The sequence below is a fragment of the Leucopleurus acutus genome, assembly GCF_964270905.1.
Source record: "Leucopleurus acutus genome assembly, chromosome: 10".
Classification (NCBI taxonomy): domain Eukaryota; kingdom Metazoa; phylum Chordata; class Mammalia; order Artiodactyla; family Delphinidae; genus Leucopleurus; species Leucopleurus acutus.
Genome location: NC_139153.1, coordinates 4,265,891 through 4,288,047, shown reverse-complemented (window position 1 = coordinate 4,288,047; position 22,157 = coordinate 4,265,891). Strand labels below are relative to the sequence as shown.

General features: G+C 52.1%; 1 protein-coding gene across 1 annotated transcript in view; it reads left to right on the top strand.

The window, feature by feature from the left end:
* Positions 1-1,068: 1,068 nt before the first annotated feature.
* GRIP2 (glutamate receptor interacting protein 2) overlaps positions 1,069-22,157 on the top strand; it is a gene marked incomplete at both ends in the record, with an annotated part of 122,880 nt that continues 101,791 nt past the window's right edge. The window contains one exon of the mRNA XM_082848050.1: positions 1,069-1,123. Within this exon, the coding sequence (XP_082704176.1) occupies positions 1,069-1,123 (55 nt within the window). The remainder of the gene's footprint in view (positions 1,124-22,157) is intronic.

Genomic DNA, 22,157 nt, shown 5'->3' with positions numbered 1-22,157 from the left:
CTTCCTCCTTTTTTATAGCTGTGTAGTACTCCTTTGTCTGGATGGCTCACACACCTCCTCTCCATCCCATTCTAATGGAAGAAGCAAATCTGACTTCCAAGGATAGGACCCACTGTGCCCCTTCCCTGCCTGTTCTTCCTCAGAGCCTCTGAGACCTGGTGAGCTCAGTGGCTGCCGTGCTGATGGAGGGGAACTGTGATGGGGTTCAGTGGACAAAGCTTGCAGACAGACACACCTCCTCACCACCAGCCTCCAGCCTTTGCTGGCTCCACGGACAGGCCCTGCCCTCTCTGAGCCCCCTGTGCCTCCTCCACAAGATGCAACTGGAACACCCCACTCTCAGGGCAGGGGTGAGGGCTCCTGTGGAAGGTCCTTTGCCTCGTACAGGCCTGAGGCCTGGGAGCACTCCCTCACTAATTGATTCACCCATTCATTCATTTACTCAGTCATTTATTTACATATTCCTTCACCCATTTATTCACTCATTAATTTACATAAATCATACATCAATTCACTAACTCATTCATTCATTCAGTCACTCAGTTATTCATTCATTCATTCCGTCACCATTTTCTCACTCATCCATACACCTGCTTATTCAACTCATTCATTCACTCATTCATTCCCTCACATATTCACCCATTTATTTAACCATTCATTGTTTCGCTCGTTCATTAACTAATTCGTGGTAATTAGCGTTATTGGGACGTGCTGTGGGCTGGGCAGTGGGAGTCTCGCCGGGCGAGCCGGCTCAAGCAGCTGCAGGTACCCCACGGTCTCGCTCCGCACCGCCCCCGCCCGCGCCCGCCGCCCCGCCCCCGCGCCCGGGAAAGCGCGCGCTCTCCGGCAGCGTCTGCTCAGCCGCGGGCTCCGGAGCTGAGCCGAGCGCCTGGCGGCCGCCCGGACCCCACGACCCTCGGCAGCCGCCCATGCCCGCCGCGCCCTGGGCCCGCGGCCCTCCCCAGCGCTGCGCTGCGCCGCCGGGCCCGGCGGGGGCGGGGCCGGGGCCGGGGCCGGGGCCGGGGCTGGGCTGGCGAGGCCGGGCCGGGCCGCAGGGCGGCCGCGGGGATGCGGGGCTGGCGGAGGAACCTCGCGCTCTGCCTGCAGCGGCTGCCGGACGAAGGTAGGACGCGGCCGCCGCCCAGGCCGGTTAGCACCGGCGCGGCGAGGCAGGGGGCGCGGAGGGCGGGCCCAGCGCGGGGCTGACCGCGGGCGTCCGCTGAGGGTCCCGCGTGAGGCGAGGGGGCGGGCGTCCGCCTGCCTCCGAGGCGCGGGAGGGGAGCGCCTTAAGCTGGGAGCTCGAAGGGTCACCGCAGGAAATGCGGTGCGGAGCGCATCCGGGCCGGGGGAAGCCGGCAAGGGGGCTGCACGAGGCGCGCGGAGGTGGGACCCGGGCAGTGCGACCGCGCGGGGCTGCGGCGAAGGCTCTGGACGCTACAGGACGGGCGCGCGGGTCCGGTTCCTGGAACGGCCGGGGCCGGCTCGGCGACCCCGTGCCTCCTCGCCCCCCGAGAGTTCGCCGGCGCTTCGAGTGTGCGGGCGCTCACGGCGAGGGCCTTGGGATCCCGAGGCTGCAGTCGCTGGGACCCAACTTTCCTTCGCACGCCCTGCAGCAACCCCGCCCCGACCCCGGAGTCTGCAGTTGCTCAAAGTTGCAAAGAGGCCAGAGGCGGGAGCGGGTGCGGGGCGGGCGTGGACCCGGCCGCACTGCCCCCTGCGCGGCCTGGCCCTGCAGCAGCGCTGCGGCGCAGCCCCCTCCGCCCGGCCGCCTCCGGGGCTCCACTGCTTACCTGTCGTCTGAGCCGCTGGCCGCGTAGGGAGGAAGAAGAAGGACCCGCGCCCAGGTCCTGCCACCGCTGAGGGAAGTTCGGCTTCGCTGCTGATTGAGAATTGCCAGCACCGCGTCGGGGGCAGAGTGAGGTGGGGATGGCAGCTGCCCACCCTCTGCTCACTTAGTGGGCACGATGGCGGACTTACAGGCAGTGGGCACTGTGTACCCAGGCCCTCACTTCCGCCTGTGTCTTTAACCTTCACTTCTACGCCTCAGGAGGGCGCTATTCTTTCCACCTTACAGGTGAGGGCACTGAGCTCAGAAAGAATGCCTCTTGAGCAAGGTCACACAGGCAGTAGGCGGTAAAGCTGGGAGGTGAACCTAAGTCTACGTTACCGGCAAGATTTTGGTAGTGCCAGTCCCCCGCCTTCTCATCTGCCCCCCGAGCTGGGCCTGGCTCAGTTCATGGGAGAGGATCCATTTACAAACGAGGCCAGAAGCTCCTGTTTAGGGCATGGGGGGAAGGGAGGAGGAGGACAGCGAGAGCGGGTGCCTGCCCCTCCTGTCCTGTTCGCAAGGCTAAGTCAGGTGTGTAACTCCTGCACAGGGGGTGCCCAGGTTTCCTTCCTTTCCGGTGAGTGAGGAGGCAGATGGACAGGGCTGCCAGTCAAGGAGTGGAGTAAATTAAGAAGGAAATCTTGGGCTTCCCTGGTGGCGCAGTGGTTGAGAGTCTGCCTGCCGATGCAGGGGACACGGGTTCGTGCCGCGGTCCGGGAAGATCCCACATGCCGCGGAGCGGCTAGGCCCGTGAGCCATGGCCACTGAGCCTGCGCGTCCGGAGCCTGTGCTCCGCAGCGGGAGAGGCCACAGCAGTGAGAGGCCCGCGTACCGCAAAAAAAAAAAAAAAAAAAAGTGGAGCCAGGTGCCCATCATCAAACTTCAGAAAATGCGGCAATCAGCCACAGGCGTGCTCTATGGTCTTGGACAAGTCATTCCCTCTCTCCGAGGTTCACTTTCTGTGTCTGTAAGGGAAGGGCCTAGGGAGGATGAAATGAAGTCTTGGCCGGGGCACAGCGCACAGCCCAGAGCAGGCTCAGAAGTGGGGGCTGTGATGCCCTGAGAGGGAGGTTGTTGCTCTCTTGCTTCTGATCCCCACTCCCCATGTGTGTGTGGCATGGGTGGCGCATGTGGGTGGTGTGTGTGTGTGGTGTGCGTGCAGGCACATGGGTGGCATGTTTGAGATTCATGTGGGTGTGCACGAAGCTCAAGGGTGACACGTATAAGGTGTGTGGGTCTTGTGATGCCTGCAGCCCTTTTGCCTGCCACTGGCCACATTCTTGAGAGGAGGCCACTTCTCCCTGCCATGAGGTACCCAGCATTTGAGTTTTCCTTGGAAAATCTTACTTGAGGTTGATCTTTGACCTCAGCACTAAATCAGAGGGTGGCTGGTGCATCCACCCGTGCCAGTAGGGAATTACTTTTTTAAAAAGACAAAATCCCCAGCTTTCTCTGGGCCATGGGAAAATTGTATCCCATGGGCTGGGTCTCACATGAGAAACTCTGAGATGCAGATGTGGGTCCAGCTGGATGAGAGGCTTGTGGTGGGAGGTCATCCAAGCTTGAGTGTGACAGAGAGAGATGCAGAGACAGGGGCACAGGCCTGACATCCTCAGAGGAGAGCTTCGGCCAGCAGGACATTTTGAACAAGACCAGCTTATCTGCTTATCATGTGGTGTAATTTAAGGCCCTGGGGAAAGAAGAGTGGACTTGGAGACCAGATTTATGTTCCCAGCTGAGCCCCTCTGCTAGCTAGCTGTGTGACCTTGGGCACACTACTTAATTCTTCTGAGCTTCAGGTTTTTTCATCCATAAAGTGGGAAAGGTAACCTTGCAGGTGGTCTTGAAGAGTCAATATTAACAGGGCCTAGCACGTAGTAGGTGCTCAAGAAATACTAATCCTGCTCTTCCTTAATGGGTCTTTACATCCACTTCAGAAGTGATCTGGTGTACTGGTCATTGGAGAACTCAGGACTTGGTGCGTTTCTGGATTCTGAATGATCAGCTTGAGGCTCCCCACTCCTGGGGTTTGGGGGGTCCAATCTGGGTTGTGTCTACCATGTGGCTACTTGAATCCATCTCCCAGCCTTGCCCAGTGAGGTTGGCCAAAAGTGTGGTTGTGCTCAGCACACACTTACACAGCATATGTGTTTGGATCACTGCACAGTTTTTAGGACCTTACGTAGTAGTCACGTCCCTTGAAGAGAAACACATGCAGCCACGGGGATTGGGGAACTCTGTGATTCTAGCTTCATGATGCTTTTGAGTGTGTGTGTGTGTGTGTGTGTGTGTGAGAGAGAGAGAGAGAGAGAGACTTGTGTTCTAATGAACCTCCACCTTGAGGCTTGTGGCCCTGTAGACAGTGACACCTTCTCTTCTATTCACTACAGTAAATGCTTCTAGAGGGCTCCCTCCCCCTCCCCCAGGCTCTTCCTGGTCTCTTTGTGGGATCAGAAAAATAAAACTCAGTCCTCAGCTTCAAGTTGCTCCCAGTCCCTCAGAAAACAAAAGTTCAAGGTGCCCAGTGCCTGGGGAATGTGAAGTTGAAAGCAGCAGCCAGTTCCTGTCAGGGAGGCCACTCAGAGGAGGAGAGCGCCGTGACCCAGTGGAGAAGGTCAGGTCTCTACCGGCAGGTTCTTCCCGTGGTGTGGCCTGATTAATTTTCCTCCTTATGCCAGTCCTTTCTGCTCTCTAATGGACTCTTGGAATGTTAGCCAGGAGGCTTAATAGAAGTCATCACGTCCAGCTCTCTTATTAGAGAGAGGGGGAAATATAGGAGCAGTCAGGAAGAAATGACTTTTTATTCATTCAACAAATATTTATTGGGTCCTGTTCTGGGGGCTGGGGATACAGCCATGAACAAAACAAAGACCCTGGCGTAACAGACTGTACATTTTAATGGTGGAGACAGAACAAGTAAACAAGTAAATAGGAATGGGATCGTTTCAGAGTCAGCAGTGTAATGAAGACGACACAGGAACATAAGGTGATGTGGTGGAGAGTCCCAGGGGAGGGGACTTCTTCAGGTAGGGTGGCCAAGGGGGTCAGGGGAGGCCTCTCTGAGAAGGTAACTTTTGAGCCAAGACTAAAGAACAAGAAAGCTCAGCCATGCCAAGAGCAGAAGGAAGAGCTGTGTAGGCAGAGGGAACAGCAAGTACCACGAAGAGCCCTGGTCTGCAGGGGATGATGTGGGGAGGGCCGGTGTGACCTGTTGGAGGAAGAGAAAGAAGGAGTGAGGGAGGAGAGTGATGAGCGAGGAGGCTGGAAGAGCCAGATCATGAAAGGCCAGCTCACCACAGGGGAGGAGTGTGGATTTTATTCTGTGATGGGAGCCATCGGAAGTCTTGACCAAGGACTTGGGCTGGATCCGAAGATGAGCAAGGTTTTGAGTGATGGAGATGGCAGAGGAATGGCATGCATGCGTAAAGGGGCGGAGGTGGGAAAGCTGTAGGAGCTGTGGCTGCCGGGTGGGCAGGAACCAAAGGCATTGAATACCTTTGGGGGAACTGTCCAGGGTTCTGACAGGCACATTCAGCGGCTCTGCAATTAGGGACTTTTAGGGGATCGTGTGTGTGTGTGTGTGTGTGTGTGTGTGTGTGTGTGTGTGTGTGTGTGTGTGTGTCCCAGTCCCTGTGGTATTCAGCTAGCTGATGTGGCCCTTTGCCTGTTACCTAGGAGACAACGGGAAGACGATGGGGTGGGATCTGATTGGCTATTTACTCCCGCTGCTCATCTCTGTGTCAGAACTGCAGGCAGAGGTTACACATGGTCCATGCTGGCATGCCAAGTGCTGGCAGGGGAGCTGCGAACGTTTGCTGCCCCAAGTCCTCCACGCGCGCGTGTGTGTGTGTGTGTGTGTCTGTGTGTGGTATGTGTGTCTGCCAGTATATATACGTGCACGTCTAGAACAAAGCGGTGGCATCTGGAGCTAATGCGCTTCCTGCTGTGAAACATCTGCTCATTGCCTTAAATCAGGTAGTGGGGGCCCAGATAAATTTAAGAAGAACCAGCCAGACTTGGGAAAGGATCTTTTGTTTGGTTTTAACAACTGCAGTGTCAACACTGAAGCCGATTTTAAACATTTCCCTGTACCTTCAAAAATGCACGTAAAGCTTTGAGTGGCGGAAGTTATGTCCCGTGACACAGACTATGATGTCAGTGTGCAGAATCGCCTCCTTCCCCTGGCGCAGCCAAGAAGAATGGTATAAGATTGTAGGGTTTCTCTCCTCTCCTCTTTTAAAACAATAGTATCTCTTTTTCTTTTACTTTGTGGGCAAAAGGACAAGGAATCTACCCTTTAATTTTGCTTAGAAAGGGAATGGGGAGACAAAAAACCAAAACGCCATCAAAGTGTTTACTTTGCAGTTGACTTTCTAAAGCAGCAGCCCAGGTAGGCTTGGGGGAAAAAAAACACAACAACAGCAAACAGCTCCAGGGCTGCAGGAGATTTATCATTATCTGTCTCTCTCCTCCCACCCCTGCTTCCCACTTTGCAGGGCTTGGCAGGTGGTACAGCTTGTGAGGAAGGAAATGGGGATTTCCCTGCTCTCACTCTTGGCTTCTCTGTCCTGGGCTCAAGTTTGAATGTGCCACATACGATGAACCTTCTCTGCCTTTTCCTTGTCATCCTATTACTTTTTTCCAACGGGAAAAAACCATGCAATGCCTTCCACCCATATCCCTATTTCCCATGCCTCCCTCACTACTGGTCAGAAGTGTTTTATCTGAAACATGCATCTGGGGGTGGTTTACACCTGCTTACCCATTACCCATTATGCTCCATTACCTAGAGTAGGGGTCTCACACTTAAGTGCTTAAAGGGGCAAGGCAAGTGACCCAAAAGATGAAGGAGGCCGCAGGGCCTTTGTACTCGATGTTCCTTTTTCTGGGTTGATCTTTCATCTTATATGGGCATGGTTCACTCACTACATTTAGATCTGCACAACTGTCTCCTCCTCATAGAGGCCTTCCCAGCCATCCCATCTAAAATTGCACCCTTTAGTCCTGTAACTTTCTTTTCCTTCCCAGCTCTTTGTACTGCCTGACCTTATGTCATGTTCTTGTTTATTGCCTTTCTCTCCCACCAATATGTAAGTACCATGAGGACTATGACTATGCCTGTCTTATTCTTCATTGTATCCTCAGGAACTAGCACATTGCCTGACACGTAGTAGTTGCTGAATAAATATTTGTGGGCAAAGGGAGTGAAATGGGCCTGGGGGACAAAGTTGAACCAGAGAGTTAGACTTTATAGGAGCCCTGGCTCAGCCCACCAGATCTTCTGATTTTTTTCTAGAGAAGCTAAAAAAACAGAGTTTGACGTACTACCTCCCAAATTTAAAATGCTGAACACCAATGCAACGCACTCTGAGGGGTCCAACGACACTCGCTTTGAAGCTGGAGACCTCTGATATTCAAAGCCCTCTGGGATCTGGCTGCAGTAACCTTTCTTTCCTCCTTAATTGTGCACAGACCTTGCTCTGCCCCGGACCTCTGAGCCTTTGCTCAGGCTGCTGCCTCTGCCTGGAGTGCCTCTCCCCTACCGTCTCCTTCACCCAGCAAATTATCGTTTCCTCTAGTTCCGATCTGAGACCAGGCCAAGGTGCAGCTTCCTGTTGCCCCCTCCCCCTGTCTCCCACCATGTTTTTGTCCTGGCCCCTTTCCTGTTGGAGGATAACTGTGTGTTTGTTCATCTGTCTCCTCCGCTAGATTCAGAGCTCCATGGGGCAGAAACCCCATCCCATCCATCTGTGGGTCTGCAGTATCCAGCCCAGGGACGCCAACCTGGGAGCAGGCCAGCACAGGCCTGAGTGTGGAGGCGGCAGCGACCCCGCTCACGGGGAGCTGCATTTGTACGGCAGTTTATGCTTTGCAAAGCATCCTTATTTGTATTATTTAAGTAATAATCCATTCAGTTGGCAGACACTTTTTGAGCACCTATTGTATGCCAGACATGAGCACACAATACTGAAGGCCAAGAAGGCCTCTCATCTCACGGAGCCTACAGATGTGGGGCTGAGCCCTGTGGGCCGCTGCCTCTTGCTGTGCTTCCCAAACACCAGCGGCTTGGATGTGCCCACTCTTCTTCCTTTGGCTGGTCTGCCTCAGTTTACACTCCAGGGACTCAGTCCTCTGCAGTCCTTGGCTTGAATGGCTCCTCAGAGTGCATGCCACTGAGGGCTAGGTGGTCCACGGCCTTCTCTGAAATCAGGAGATGGCAATAAAGGGCAGGCACAGGAGTTCAGATAACCCCCAGGCTCCATTCCGGAAAATTAGCTAACTTTTCCATGTGCTGAGTTCAGAGCATTCTGAGGAAATATTTGTTCCTTTTTTTTAAAAAAAATATGGAACACTTCACAAATTTGTGTGTCATCCTTGTGCAGGGGCCATGCTAATCTTCTCTGTATCGTTCCAATTTTAGTATACGTGCTGCCGAAGCGAGCACTGTTTGTTCGTTTTTAAAGTTTATTCTTTCATTCCGCAAACTATTATTAAGTCCCTACTCTGTGCCGTGTCATTCTCTTATACCGTTTCATTTTCTCTTCCCAGAAACCCAACCACATATAGGGCTCATTATCTCTGTCTCACAGTTGGGCGCCTGAAGCACAGAGAGGTTAAGTCACTTGCCCAAGAATGCACTGCTGGGACGTGGCAGAGCAGGAATTTCATCCCAGGAATGCCTTTCTCCCGAGCCAGGGCTCTTTCTGTGACCCCAGGTTGCTCCCTTTGGAATTCCAGTCCCAAGAGTCATGAGTGATGGGGTGCTCAAGGAAGGAGAATGGAATTCTGTCTGGGTTGGGGAATTGAAGTTGACACCTGACTTGAGTTTCAAAGAGCAGTGTTTCAAAGAGCAATGATGAGTTGTCCAGGAAGGAAAGGAGCAGGGAAGGGCATTTCAGGCCAAGAGATCAGCATGTGCAAAACAGAGTTCAGAAACACATGCTGTGTCCACAGCTGTGCAGTGTGGCTTGCATGTCAGCTGCCTGAGGTATGTGTACGTGTGGGGAGTGGGGCACAATTCGGGAACGGTGGGTTGGGGCTAGATTGTAAGGGTAGAGATGGCCACATCCAACTCGTAAATAGACCTCGCTTGACGCTGGCAGTGGCTTAAAAAAATTAGTTGCCATTAAATTTTAAGTGTGTGTGGGAGAAGGCAGGGGGAGATTTCACATAGGAAAAACAGATGTGCAGCTTTCTTCAGAGGATCTGGCAACCCTGGACTTGCGTTTCTGCTGTTCCTTGTGGAGCGTGGTCACCACAGCCCCCATCCCACCGATGACACATTCACGCACTAGCCCAGTGCATGAGACCTTGAACTCACCCACTAAAGGAGTTTAAGCATCATTTCTTTAGGTAGCTGAAAGGTTTCAAGCAGGAGGGTGATTATCTTCAAAAAGCTCCTGCTGGCTGTGAGGGGGCTGGGAGGCAGGGTGAGGCAGGGAGACCCCCCCCCAAATGACTATCCTTGTCATTTGCTCAGCATTGCTGGATGCCTTATTCACTCCTTGTATCAACCCTGCAAGGCCAGGTTAGCAGATGAGGAGATAGAAGCTCGAAAAGCAGATGCCATGAAAGGAAGAATGGAGAGATTGGACCACATAAAAATGTAAAACTTTTATATGACCAGGGAAACCATTCCCAAGGTTCAAAGACAAGCCACAGACCAGGAGGAAAAGTCTTTAAAACATACACCCCTGATAAAGAATAGTATCCAGAGTGCAAGGAGGTCTGCAAATCAGTAAGAAAAGATAAGCAGTCTAGGAGGATGTAATGGATGCAAGCAGGAAGTTACTAGATGAAGAAACACAAATGGCCAGAAAGTGAATGAAAAGATGGTCAACCTCACCACCTCAGGGGATGATTCTGTTAGCATTAGGAAAATGCTCATAGAAACCACAGCACAATATCAGTGTTGAGGGGAAATGAAAAAATGAGTAGTGTCTACTGTTGGTGAGACCATGGGGGAGCAGAGACTGACGTATGCAGCAAGCGGGTAGGGTCATTTTGGGGGCCAGTTTGACAGTTACCTGTCAATATGGAAAGTGCTCATATCCTTTGAGCCAGCCATCCTTTTTCTAAGTATTCTCGAGACAAATCTAACATAGATGCATAAAGCAAAGTGGATAAGGATGTTCATTGCAGTGTTAATGAAGAAAACCAAAGGGCATAAATCAGCTGTCCATCAACAGGGGACTGGCGTGAGAACTCAAGGGTCACATGGTTCAGATAAAAAAAAAACAAAAAACACCTCGAAACATCAGCCAAGAGTCATTCTCCAGCGTCTGTCTTCTGTTTGCCAAGTCCCCGCCTCTCTCACAGGAGGTAACCACCATCATCTGTTTCTAGCGTATTCCTCTAGAAGTTTCTTCTATGCATAATAAGCAACTGTACATTCCTGTTCTTTCCCCTTGGTTTACACAAGTGGTGGCCTGCTACCATGCATTTCTGCACTTTGCTCTTTTATTAGGAGATACATTGGACACAAAGAAGAGTGACTCAAACATTGGTACTTTTAAAAGATCAACATAAAGCGATCTGATACATCTGACTGGGGATGAGAAATAGATCACTCCCAGCCCCGAGGCCACGAGGCTTTCCAAAATGGCTGTTCTGACTTACACTCCCTTAGGGAATTTGTGTGATTTTACAAAAAAGATAAAGATTTGAGGTGGTTTTTCTTGTTCAAGGTCCCCCAAGCTAGATAGGTAGTGGCTTTGGTTTGGCCTCAGGCCTGTCTGTCCAGCAGGGTGGAGGCTGAAGCCCCAAGCAGAGGGAAGCAGGCAGCGGAATAGGCCAGACATGGCAGAGGACCGTGCGGGGGACCTGGCCGACCTGGTGACACTCAGGGTTTCCTGACAGGGATTCCTCAGGGCCTGGGGGGTTACGCCGGTATCTTTCACTGCGCTGGGGGATGTGCAGGAATGCGTTTTAGGGCGCTGAGTGAGAGGGGCCTGCCGAGAGACCCCAGTCCTGGAGGCATCTGGCTGCGTAGCCCTGGGAGCTGGCAGCCCCGTTGGGGAGCCCCATGGGGGTGCCTTTCAAACAACCATTTTTTTCAACCGAATAAACAAATTCTTCACCTCTCCCCTCCAGCAAGGGTAATTTATCCTAGGGTGAAAAATGAATTCTCCCAGGAGGGTCTGCTGCCAGAGGCCCTGGAGCCATGAATTTACTGTCTGCCTTCTGTCCTGATGGAACTGGGTCTCGAGATTTACGTCTGGGGTTTATGGGCAGCTGGCTCTGGGTTGGCAGGAGTCCTGGAGGGCAGCTGTATTTTATAGTGAGTCTGGGCCCTAGGAGGGTGTAAATCACTGTGGCCTCCCGGCCTCCCAAGAGAGGCCACCTCCTTCAAGTGGGTGGGGAGGGGCTGGGGGAGGGGTGATACCTGGGGACAGCAGGAAGGACCCCCCTCAGAGATTACCTGGTCCAGCTCTCTCGGGTTCTTAGCGGAGGGGTCAGATTCTGGTTTGAGTGATTTACTTTTTGCGGTTGTTTTGTTTCTTTCAAATGTAAACCAGCCTGAACCCCCCTCCAAACTGCTCTCGAGTGAGCATCAACAATTTGCTGGGACGATTTGCTGCCTGAGCCCTCGGTGACCTCTGCCCTGCAGGAGCTCACAGGTTCAGCTAGTGGTCCCCATAGCGGGTGTGGCTGCCACACCCGGGACATTTCTTGAGGAGGAAGGTGGAGAAAATATTAAGAGTTTTGCTTTACGTTTATGTTTTATCACAATTTAATTTTTTCTATGTCTGTGTGTATCGTATGATGTGATACACAGATATAGTGAAACATGGGTATTACATATATAATATGCATATGTTACTGCAGAGGAATGTACATTTTCTGTAGATGGGAGTGCAAGATCAAAAGGGTTTGGAGACCACTCCCTGCCTACCTGATGGGAGTGGAGCAGTAGGGAGGACCCTGGCTGGGGTCTCCCTTGCTTGGAGGGCAGAGGGCACCAGAATTTACTGAGCATCTAAGTGCTGGACATGGGCAAACCACTTCTCTAGAGGCCTGGATCCTATAGCAACAATGGGAGGCAAAGATGGTTAACCCCATTCTACAGACCAGGACACTGAGGCCCAGAAGGGAGAAGGCCCCACTTGGTCCCTGAGCTGGGACTGGCCTCCTGTTGACCAGTTTCCTGGTTCTTCCTTTGTCTATATTTCCAAAAAAGAAATCTTGTAAAATGTTTTTTGGGCATTCAAACTATTTAAAATAATTAAACACAGCAATATCAATTTAAAAAAAGATATTGCAGAGCCCCCCACCCCATGCAGCACTGGTAAGTGCACACTCCTCTGCCCTCTTGCTATCATTAAAAAAATAATAATAAGAGTATCGTTTAAATTAAGTTACTTTCTCCCTGATTAAGCATGCAATTATTGTTAAAGGTAGACCATTTTGAAAAGAAGGATAAAGACCAAGAAGAAAACTAAAATCATCCTCCGTTAACTCATTATCCAGGGACGCTTTGGTGCATTTCCTTCCAGTCTTTTTTCCACTGTCTATTTTTGTTTAGATCATATGACATATACCATTTTATGTTTTGCTTTTTCTTCACTTAGCTTTATAGGGTCACCATCTCCCTGGATTATTCTAGCTGCAGAATGCCCATCAAGTGGCTGTATGGGGCGTAGTTTATTTACCTGCTCCTCTCCCCTGCCAGTTGGATAACAAAGTTGTTTCCAGCATTTTGCTGAGGCGCAGTGAGACTCAGCTTACTTGTGGTTGTCATCAGCCTGTACGGCAGTTCCACCTGGGCTTTTTCCTCTGCAGATGTTATTTCTCACGCTTGTCACTTTTAATGGCTACATAATCTCCTGGAGTGTTGCTATTCCTCATGTTCTAGACCATTTCTCCCTCTCTGTATCCCATGAGGTCTCCCTGCTCCCTCTGGGAAGCCACCCCCTCCCCTGAGCACCTTGGATTCAGGGAAGTAACCTTGGCGGGGTGGGGGCAGGGAAGGGGCTGTCGTCATCTTTCAGGACCCCAGGCATTTGCTGCCTCCCTCCTGCCTGTGTCCTGGCCCCGGCACCAGACCCCGTGTGGGCTGATTCCTTCCTTCCCTGCTTTCATTCATTCTTCAGTTGTTTAACCACAACCTGTTAGGTGCTAGTCACTGCTCTAGGTGCTGGGGCTACAGCAGCGAACGAGACAGTCTTCGTCCTTACGGAGCAGGGGTGCTGGGCCATGAATAGGTGAGCAAATAAATAAGAGTTCACAGAAGCAAAGGAAGACAAGGAAATGGGATGAGATGATAAAGGGTGACAAGGTGGTCCAGGAGGGCCTTCTGGAGGAGATGACATTTGTGCTGGGACCAGCCAAGGGAAGACCTGGGAGAGAAGCTCTGCAGGCAGAGGGAAGAGCAGGGAGAGGCCCTGAGGCAGGAATGTGCCTGGTGTGTTTGAGGAATGGAGGCCAGCGTGCAGGAGAGTGGAGCGGGGTGAGGCCAGAGGGCTCAGAAGGGCCCCGCAGGCCGAGGGGAGGAGTCTGGATTTCTTCAGAGAGTCCTGGGAAGCCTTTGCAGGGCCTGGCCCACATTATGTGCCCAGTTGAACAACTGCTGTTACTGTTGTTCCCTCCTCGTGAAGGAGTCGGAGGGCTGAGACTTGCTCAGTGCACAGTGCACCAGGGTTGCCGTCTGGCCTCCTTCGAGTCTGACCTGTTTCCTTCCTGCTGCATCTCACACCTGTTCTCTCTGACAGTGGCCCTAGGACAAGCTGGCTCTGCGCGTCTGCAGCTCCCCACCCCCTAACTCCCTCGGCCCAGGAACTGGGGACCCTGTGGGTCTGTGTTTGCTCTGAACTGTCCCTCTGTGTGAACTGGGCCGATTCTGCCTCCTGGGGCTTTCAGGGGGCTGTGCTGGCACCTAGTGGGGGCTCACTAACGTCAGCTGTGAAGATACTAAATCAAACATCTTAAAAAAATATTTTTCAGGGCTTCCCTGGTGGCGCAGTGGTTGAGAGTCCGCCTGCCGATGCAGGGGACACGGGTTCGAGCCCTGGTCCGGGAAGATCCCACATGCCACGGAGCGGCTGGGCCCGTGAGCCATGGCCACTGAGCCTGCGCGTCCGGAGCCTGTGCTCCGCAATGGGAGAGGCCACAACAGTGAGAGGCCCGCGTACCGCAAAAAATATATATATATATATATTTTTAATCTAGAAATCTCTATACTGTCTGTGAGGGTATGTGTGAGTGCCCTGCAGCAGCCCTGGCCCTGCGGGCACCCTGGAGGGAGGTGGCAGGTGGCCACTTGGGGAAAATAAAAAGCAATTGCATTGGATTCTGCACTTAATTTAATGAAAAGGGCCTGCAGGCAGGCAGAGGCAGAGGCAGTGAGGCAGAGCTTGCGGGTTGCGGGCAGGAGTGATTCTGGAGAGATTTATGGCGCTTCATAAAACATTCAGATCCAGGCTGAGCTTGGATGGTGCTGGACTCAGTGCCCTGGGCTGTCTCCGCAGCCTGAGAAGCAGATGGTCTGAGACTCCCCATGGCTGTGATTGCTGTGTGGCCCTGGGCAAGTCACAGCCCATCTCTGGGCTCTGGAGCACCATCAGGCATTCTGGGTTCCCTCCTGCCCCTCTGTCCTTGGCCCCAGCCTGCTGCCTGCCTCCACCAGGCCTACAAGGCTTTCCATATCCATGAGATCCTCTTCCCCACAGCCTGTGCCCTTCCCAACCCAGTTGTTTTTCCATTTTACAGAGGAGAACACTGAGGCCCTGAGAGGTTCACTGATGTGCCCAGAGCTGTACAGCAAGTCTGGGGCAGGTGTGGGGGGTTGTCTGGCCCCTTTAAGTGTGGGAAGTCAGGAACCTCCGTGGTGTGCTTGAAGGCCACTCAGGTTTTCAACGGAGTGGGGGGGGCGATTTGCCTTTCCCCCATGTGAAGTCTGTCCTATTGTGTTTCATTTTCCCATTCAACAGAGAAGGGCCAGGAGAGTTAAGGGATCAGGCTGGACCCCACAGCAACTAGCAACAGAACTAGAATAAAATTGCCTCCTGGTCCAGCCTTTCTCCCCAGTACAATGCAGAAGTCTTTCAGCCTCCCCTGTCTTGAGCTCAGCTCCTCCACTCATTTGCTGTGTCACCCTGGGCAAGTGACCTGACCTCTCTGAGCCTCCATGTCTTCATCTTTAAAATGAGGATTATAGTATGCCCCCCTCCCAGGCTTGATGGGAGGATCAGCTATTGGCAAATGGCCTAGAATAGTACCCGATATCAATTTCTTTTCAGAAAAATTGTAATTCTAGGGCTGTTCAAACTCTGGAGAAAAATCTTACTAGAAAGGAGCCCCTTCTTTACAGGACCTGGGCTTTGCTGGTGTGGCCCCTCCCGAGGCGGAGGAGGAGGGAGGGAACTTAATGTGGGCTGGTGGTTGCAGATGGCAAGCAGCTAATTTATTTACTTCTTCCTAATAAATATGCACGACACATACATAAAATATCTCACTTGTACCGTTCCACCCAGATCACGGCAGACAGCGACAGTAGGCAGCGTCGCTCTGAGGCAGGCTCTGTGTGTGTGTGGAGTCTAGCAAGGGGGCTAATGAGCTGATTGTTCCTGCTTTAACCTAATTTCTTGCCATGTATCCAGCAGCGCTCAGAATTCCCAGTTCAGGAAGTGCTGGGCATCCCCTCCAGGCTTCCCAGCTAAGCTCAGGTTAAGGAAGGCCCCAACACCTCTTGCTCCCCTCTGAACTGGGCCAGACTGACCTGGGAGGGGGTGAGCTCCCCGTCAAGGCTGGTGGGGTTTGGGCTGGGGGACTCCCGGGGCATCTCTGGAGATGCTTTGGCCGCTCTGGTGGGCCGAGTTTTTGCATACTTGACCTGTTTCTGGTTCGTGCACTGGCGTCTTGACAGGGGCCCCAGCCTCACACTCTCCCCGCTGCATTCAGTTCTTCTGTTCCCCTCACCCAGCTCATCTGGGAGCCAGGAAGTCCAGTTATAAGACAGGATAACAATTCAGGGAACTGCCACCCCCAGAGCTGAAAGAAACGTGGAGAGGGGCAGGGGGCAGGGGCAGCCTGCAGACTCAGAAGGACTGGGATTCCCCTCACTCCTTCTGAGACCTTGGACAAATTACCCGACTCCTCTGAGTCTCAGTGTCTTCACCTGTGAAATGGGCAGTGTTGGTATTTACCTGACAGGTTTGTCATGAGACTTGTTCATTTGTTTGTTCGACAAATGTTTGCTGAGCAACTGATATGTGAAGACACTGCCTCAGGCCCTGCGGGTACAGTGTGAATAAGACAGACAGGACCTTGCCCAATGGATCTTATGTCCTAGTGTGCGAGCCAGCCAAGCGCCTTGTCAACAAATGGATGTCCACTCTAGTGACAGGCCGTGAAATGAGAATGTAGCCAAGGCAGGGTGTTCAGGGAGTGGAGACCCCCCTCAGCTGTGGTCCTCAGGAAGGCTGCTCTGAGGAGGTGATGGTCAAGCACACACTTGGATGATGAGAAGGAGCCCACTCTGCAGGGAATTGCACAGGCAGAGGGAATAGCCAGTGCAGTGGCCCTGAGGTGCGGACAGGTCTGCATGTTCTGGGAAGGCCAGGGCTGCACAGGCACATGAGGCGAAGCAAGTGACACCTCTGGCATAGGGCCTGGCACAGGGCAAATACTTGTTGGTTCTCTTCCTCCTTCCCCGGCCCTCCTGCTTTCTTGCTCTCCCTGGCCTGTGCTTGAGTCCTTCATGTAATCAAGGTGTGAGGGTCAGAGATTCCTAAAATATCTAAGCTTTGCAACTTGACCTCTTTTAGACTCATCCTGAATAAGCCTGAGTCTCTTGAATGGCCTGTGGTCTTTCTCTGTGCCCACCTTGCAGTCATATGTATCATGTATTGCCAGCAGACAAAGGACTCATCCAGAATATATAAAGAGCTCTTATAAATCAACAAGAAAAGGACAGACAACCTAATAGCAAATTGGCCAAGAGACCTGAACAGGCACTTCACAAAGGAGATCCAAATGATCAGTAAATGTGTGAAAAGGTGCTCAGCAGCATCTCACAGAGGGAAATGGGAATTAAACCACAGAGAGGTACCCATCAGAGGGCCCATGTTGAAAAGGCTGAAACTGCTGAGTGTCTGTGTGGAGGTGGAGCAGTGGGACCATCATGCACTGAGGGTGGGAGTGGAAACGTCACTTTACTGTAGGTTCCCTGGAGAGAGGAAGTGCAGGTATATCACACCCACAGCAACACGGGATAAATTCACCAACTGCTGTCTCCTGTCTCCCAGCCTGTCCCCCTGGCAGCCCGGTGCTGGGTCTCTTTTCCCACTCCTCCCTTCTCAGCCTTCCCTTGGCCACTCTGCTCATCAGCTCTGCTTCAGGCTTGCACACATCAGGGTCCAAAACAAACCAGGCCCTCTCAGCTGAGCCATGGCCACCTGCTCACTCTCAAGCCTGCAGAGGAGGCAGTATCAGGCAGGAAGCTTTGGGTTATAAGTGACAGAAACCCAACCCCAGCTGGCACAAGCAAGAAAGAGAACTTACATGCTCATAACAGCTTCAGGAGGGGCTGAATCCAGGGGCTCAAAGGATGACATCAGAGCTCTGTTTCTCTACTCCCTGTCTTTCTTTCTCTGTGCTGATGGCTTTGCTCCAGACTCATACCATTCTCCAGTCTGGTGGAAAAAGAATCACAGACGGCTCCAGCAAAAGTTCTGGGGCCGTCCCCCACTGGACAGTGTTGGGTCACATGTCTTTTCCTCAGCCAGTCACTGTGGCCTGGAGAATGAACTGCTCTGACCGGCTACACCTGGCTATGCCCGCCTTGGAGGCAAGGTCAGCCCCATGAACTGCATGGACAGAGGGTGGGGAAGGGCATCTCCCCAGAGCAAAATTAGAGTGTTGTTACCAGAAGACCAGAGTCTAGATGTTGGATGAACAGAAACAACTGACATCCACGGTGGAGGCCTCAGTTCATTTGGATGAGGAGAGTGGGCTCGGAGTGTATTAGTTCCAGAGAAACAGAATGGATAAGAGATCTATCTGTTTATATATTTATCAGAAAAGCGATTTATTGTAAAGAATTGGCTGACATGATGGTGGAGTTGGCCTACAGAAATCCATAGGGCAGCTCAGGCAGGCTGGAGACTAAGGCAGGGTTTCTACGCTGTACTCTTTAGGCAGAATTCTTCTGGGGGGAACCTCGGTCTTTGATTTTAAGATGTTCAATTGATGGGGTGAGGCCCACCCACATAATGGAGGGTCATCTGCTTCACTCAGAGTCAGGTGATTGTAAATGTCAATCACATCTACAAAATATCTTGACAGCAATGTCTAGACTGGGGTTTGACCAAACGGCTGGGTACCATAGCCCAGTCAAGTTGACACATAAAGTGAACCATCACAGAGCAACAAAGGTGCTTATTTAAATAAGCACCATGTGGCAATGTAAAGATGTATTTGTCCCCTTCTCACCTGAGGCTGGGAGAAACCACTGAGGGAAGGTCAGGAGAGGCCACATGACCTCAGCAGAAGGAGAAGGGAGGAGAACCTTTTGGGGCCACTGGGAATTGCGTGTGGTTTTCATTCCCTACTCATGAACAGGTGTTGGTTCACATCTGCTCTGGGTTCTGGGGTGCAGGGGTGGCCAGACCAGCTCTGTCCTGCAGGGTCCTCCAGCTGGCAGGGGACGCAGTTCACCCTATGAAGTCCCCCAGGCTGCTCGGGTAGCAGCTCCTGCATCGGCATGAAGTCCCATGGTGGGGTCAGTGGGGTCAGCAGCTCTCTGAGTGCCCTGACGTGAGGTGGTTTAGCCATCAGCCGCTATGCTGGAGGAAAGGGGGATGCTGTGACACTGACAGGAGAATTACGGTAATTAGTGGCAGAGGAGACCATTATGCGTGCGATGGACAGGCCTGCCTCACTGCCCAGAGGAATGGTGTGGAAGAGCTTCTGGCCACCTGTGCCACTGTGGAGCTGGGAGCCTCTGGGGAGGTGCTCCTTCCCTGTGCTGGTCTCCCGGTTTAGATGAGGGCTGACTGCATGCCTGGTGTTCAGCCCAGAGCCAGGAGCTCTGTTCACCTTGACCCAGAGGAATGTTCCAGAAACTGAGACTCAGGAAGAGAAACTGCTTTGCCCCAGGTGGCATAGCAGGTTGGTGAAGGCGGGAGGCTGGATTCCAGTCCATGTCAGCCTGATCCCAGAGCTGTGGCATTGTCACCTTCATGGGGGAATCGCAACGCAGCCGCCACCTTGGGCTCCTTTTCTGGTACCACCCAAAGAAATGCCCCCAGTCCCTCCCACCTGTAGAGTTGATTGCAGGGTGACAAAGTGCAGCCTGTCCACTGTCACGTGATATCCGATCACAGACCGGCCCAGGAAAGTTTGCAAGAAGGTTGTCTCGGGAACCTTCTTAAAATTAACTGTATTGAGGTATAACTTACATACAGTAAAATGTACTCATTTTCAGTGTACAGTTTGAAAGTTTTGACAGTTGTATACACCTGCATAACCACTGCCCCAATCCATGCATAGAGTGTTCCCATCACCCACCAAAGCTATCTTGTGCCCCTCCTTTTCCTGCCTCTCCCTGGCAAGCACCCATTTGCTGTTCATCAGTATAAATTTGATTTGTCTTTAAAAAAATATATTTATTTATTTAGGCTGCACCAGGTCTTAGTTGCAGCACATGGACTCTTAGTTGTGTATGCGGACTTCTAGTTGCGGCATGCATGCGGGCTCTAGTTCCCCAATCAGGGATCGAGCCCCGGCCCCCTGCATTGGGAGCATGGAGTCTTATCCACTGGACCACCAGGGAAGTCCCGATTTGTCTTTTTTAGAGTTTCATAGAAATGGGATCATACGTGTATAGTTTTTGCACATTCAGCATGTCTTGAGATCCCCACATGCTGCTTTGTCTCAGTATCTCGTTCTTTTTCTTGCCGAGTGTATCCAAGGACTGTCTTTATTCAGTCTCTTTTTCATGGGCATTTGGGTGGTTCCTGGTCTTGGGTTGCTGTGACTTAAGCTGCCAGGTGCCCTTATAGAAAAGAGTTTGTGTGAACACACGTTTCCATCTCTGTTGGCTAAATACGCAGGAGTGGGATTATGGGGTTGCAGGCCACGTGTATGTTTAACTTATAAGAAGCAGACCCATTTTATGGATGAAGAAATCGAGGGTCAGAGAGAGAAAGCAGCTGACGTGGCTCACCCAATGCGAGACAATCCAGCCCAGGGCTCTCTTACCTCATCATTGACTCACCCAATAAATAAGAAAGAAAAAAACCCTTTCATTCATAATGTTTATTAGCACCTATGTATACACCATTTATTTCACTTAATGCTCACAACAGTTCCCATGAGACCAATCATAGTATTATGCCCATTTCCCAGATGAAGAATGGAGGCCCAGAGAGGTGACGGTGTGGCTGAGACTCAAACTCAGATCTCTAGGCCCTTGGTCTTTCATTGCACCAACTAGAGAAGCAGAGAACACAAGACCCCACTGCCCAGCCCATTGCCAGTTGATCACTGCAGTCTTTCCTGCTGACTCAGCCTCGGAGGCTTTTTTAACACAGCTCCACGCAGCCACTCATGCTGGATCGGGAAGGCAGGCAAGAGAAGAGCTACCACAACCGGCCCTGGCCCTGGCCCTGGCCCATCTCAGAGTCCAGGTCTGCCCAGCAGAAGGGCCCTCCCCAGCCAAAGGCTGAGCCAGAAAGGACTCCAAGCTCAGAACCTCTTCGCCCCACAGCCTGGGGCGAGGAGGGGGCTGTTGCTCTGAAGCCAGAGCTGTGCGGGTCTGCACCTTCCCAGCCAGGCCAACTGGGTGGGGGCTGGAGAGAGCGTCCAGGCAGAGGGGCCTGTTATGTGCTTCACATGAGGCCCAGGTCTGACGTGCGCCCTGCAAGCTGGATGTTTATCTCCCATTCTCAGATGAGGCAGCTGAGATCTGAGGCCTAGAAACCGAGAAGAGACAGACTCAAAGCCAGGCCTGCCTGGCCCAGCGCCCAAGCTCCCTCTGCCACATCCACAGTCCTCCTTTTGCTGGGACTTCCCTGGCTCCAGGCCAAGGGCTGGACCTGGTTTTATTTATTTATTTATTTATTTTTATTATTAATTAATTTTATTTTTGGCTGCGTCCGGGCTTCGCTGCTGCACGCAGGCTCTCTCCAGTTGCGGTGAGTGAGGGCTACTCTTTGTCTCGTGCGTGGGCTTCTCATTGCGGTGGCTTCTCCCGTTGCAGAGCATGGGCTCCAGGTGCGCACGCTTCAGCAGTTGTGGTTCGCGGGCTCCAGAGCGCAGGCTCAGTAGTTGTGGTGCCCGGGCTTAGTTGCTCTGCGGCCTGTGGGATCTTCCCGGACCAGGGCTCGAACCCATGTCCCCTGCATGGCAGGCAGGTTCTTAACCACTGCGCCACCAGGGAAGCCGTGGACCTGGTTTTACTTGGACCTGGGATGTTGTTACCTGGTCAGTATCTGCCCAGAGGTCCTCCCTGCTGGGATACAATCCGAGTGACCTTGATTCTTACTTTGATAAAACTTTACTGAGAAGTGGGATGAGCAAACCCTGAGCTGAGTGTCAAGAAGGGAAGGGCCTCCCAGGCAGGACCACAGCCTGGAGGTGGGGCTGTTCAGACTGGGGCTAGAGAGGAAGCAGGGCAGTGTGGGCTGCTGGTTTGGACTCTGCTGAGCTGTCAGGAGCTAAACTGTCATTTCACGGGTCTCCCTCCCCCTCTTTGTCTCTGTCTCTGTCTCTGTGTCTTTCTCTCTCTTCCTGGCAGCCTCTACCTGTGGTCTCTGTCTGGGTCTGGACCTCTCTCTCTGTCTTCAGAGTCCTTTTCTTTTTCTGGTTTGCAAGCATGTTTCCACTTGTCACAGATTCCCTAAGAAGGAATCACGGACCATTTGTCTCCAATCCAATCTGTCATGAACATCACCAGTAGAAATAACCAACACAAAATAAAACTGACATTGGCTAAAACCGTGCACAGTAACAATAGTTATTGATCTAGAAATTAACAGAAGATTCAAATCTCCATGCCAACATTAAGATCTGCAAAAATCTGATCCGAGAGAATTGAAATTGACAGAAATCACGACTGGAACAGGGAATCCATGGTGGCAGAAGTTGCTGCAATTGGTGGTGTGTGTGCTGTGGGCAAAGGAACTGATTGATGAGTCAAATCTTCATTACAAATTTTAATTAGGAAAGACTCCATTTCAGTGAAATCGACCTCAATAAAACAAAAACGGCAACGGAAACCGTGGAAGTGGCTTAACTGCACTTTGTAGAGGATTAAACAATGGCTTAAATGGAGTCTTTGGGGCTCGTGCCAGAAAGCGCTTCCTCGCGTTCATCAAGTTGTAAAATT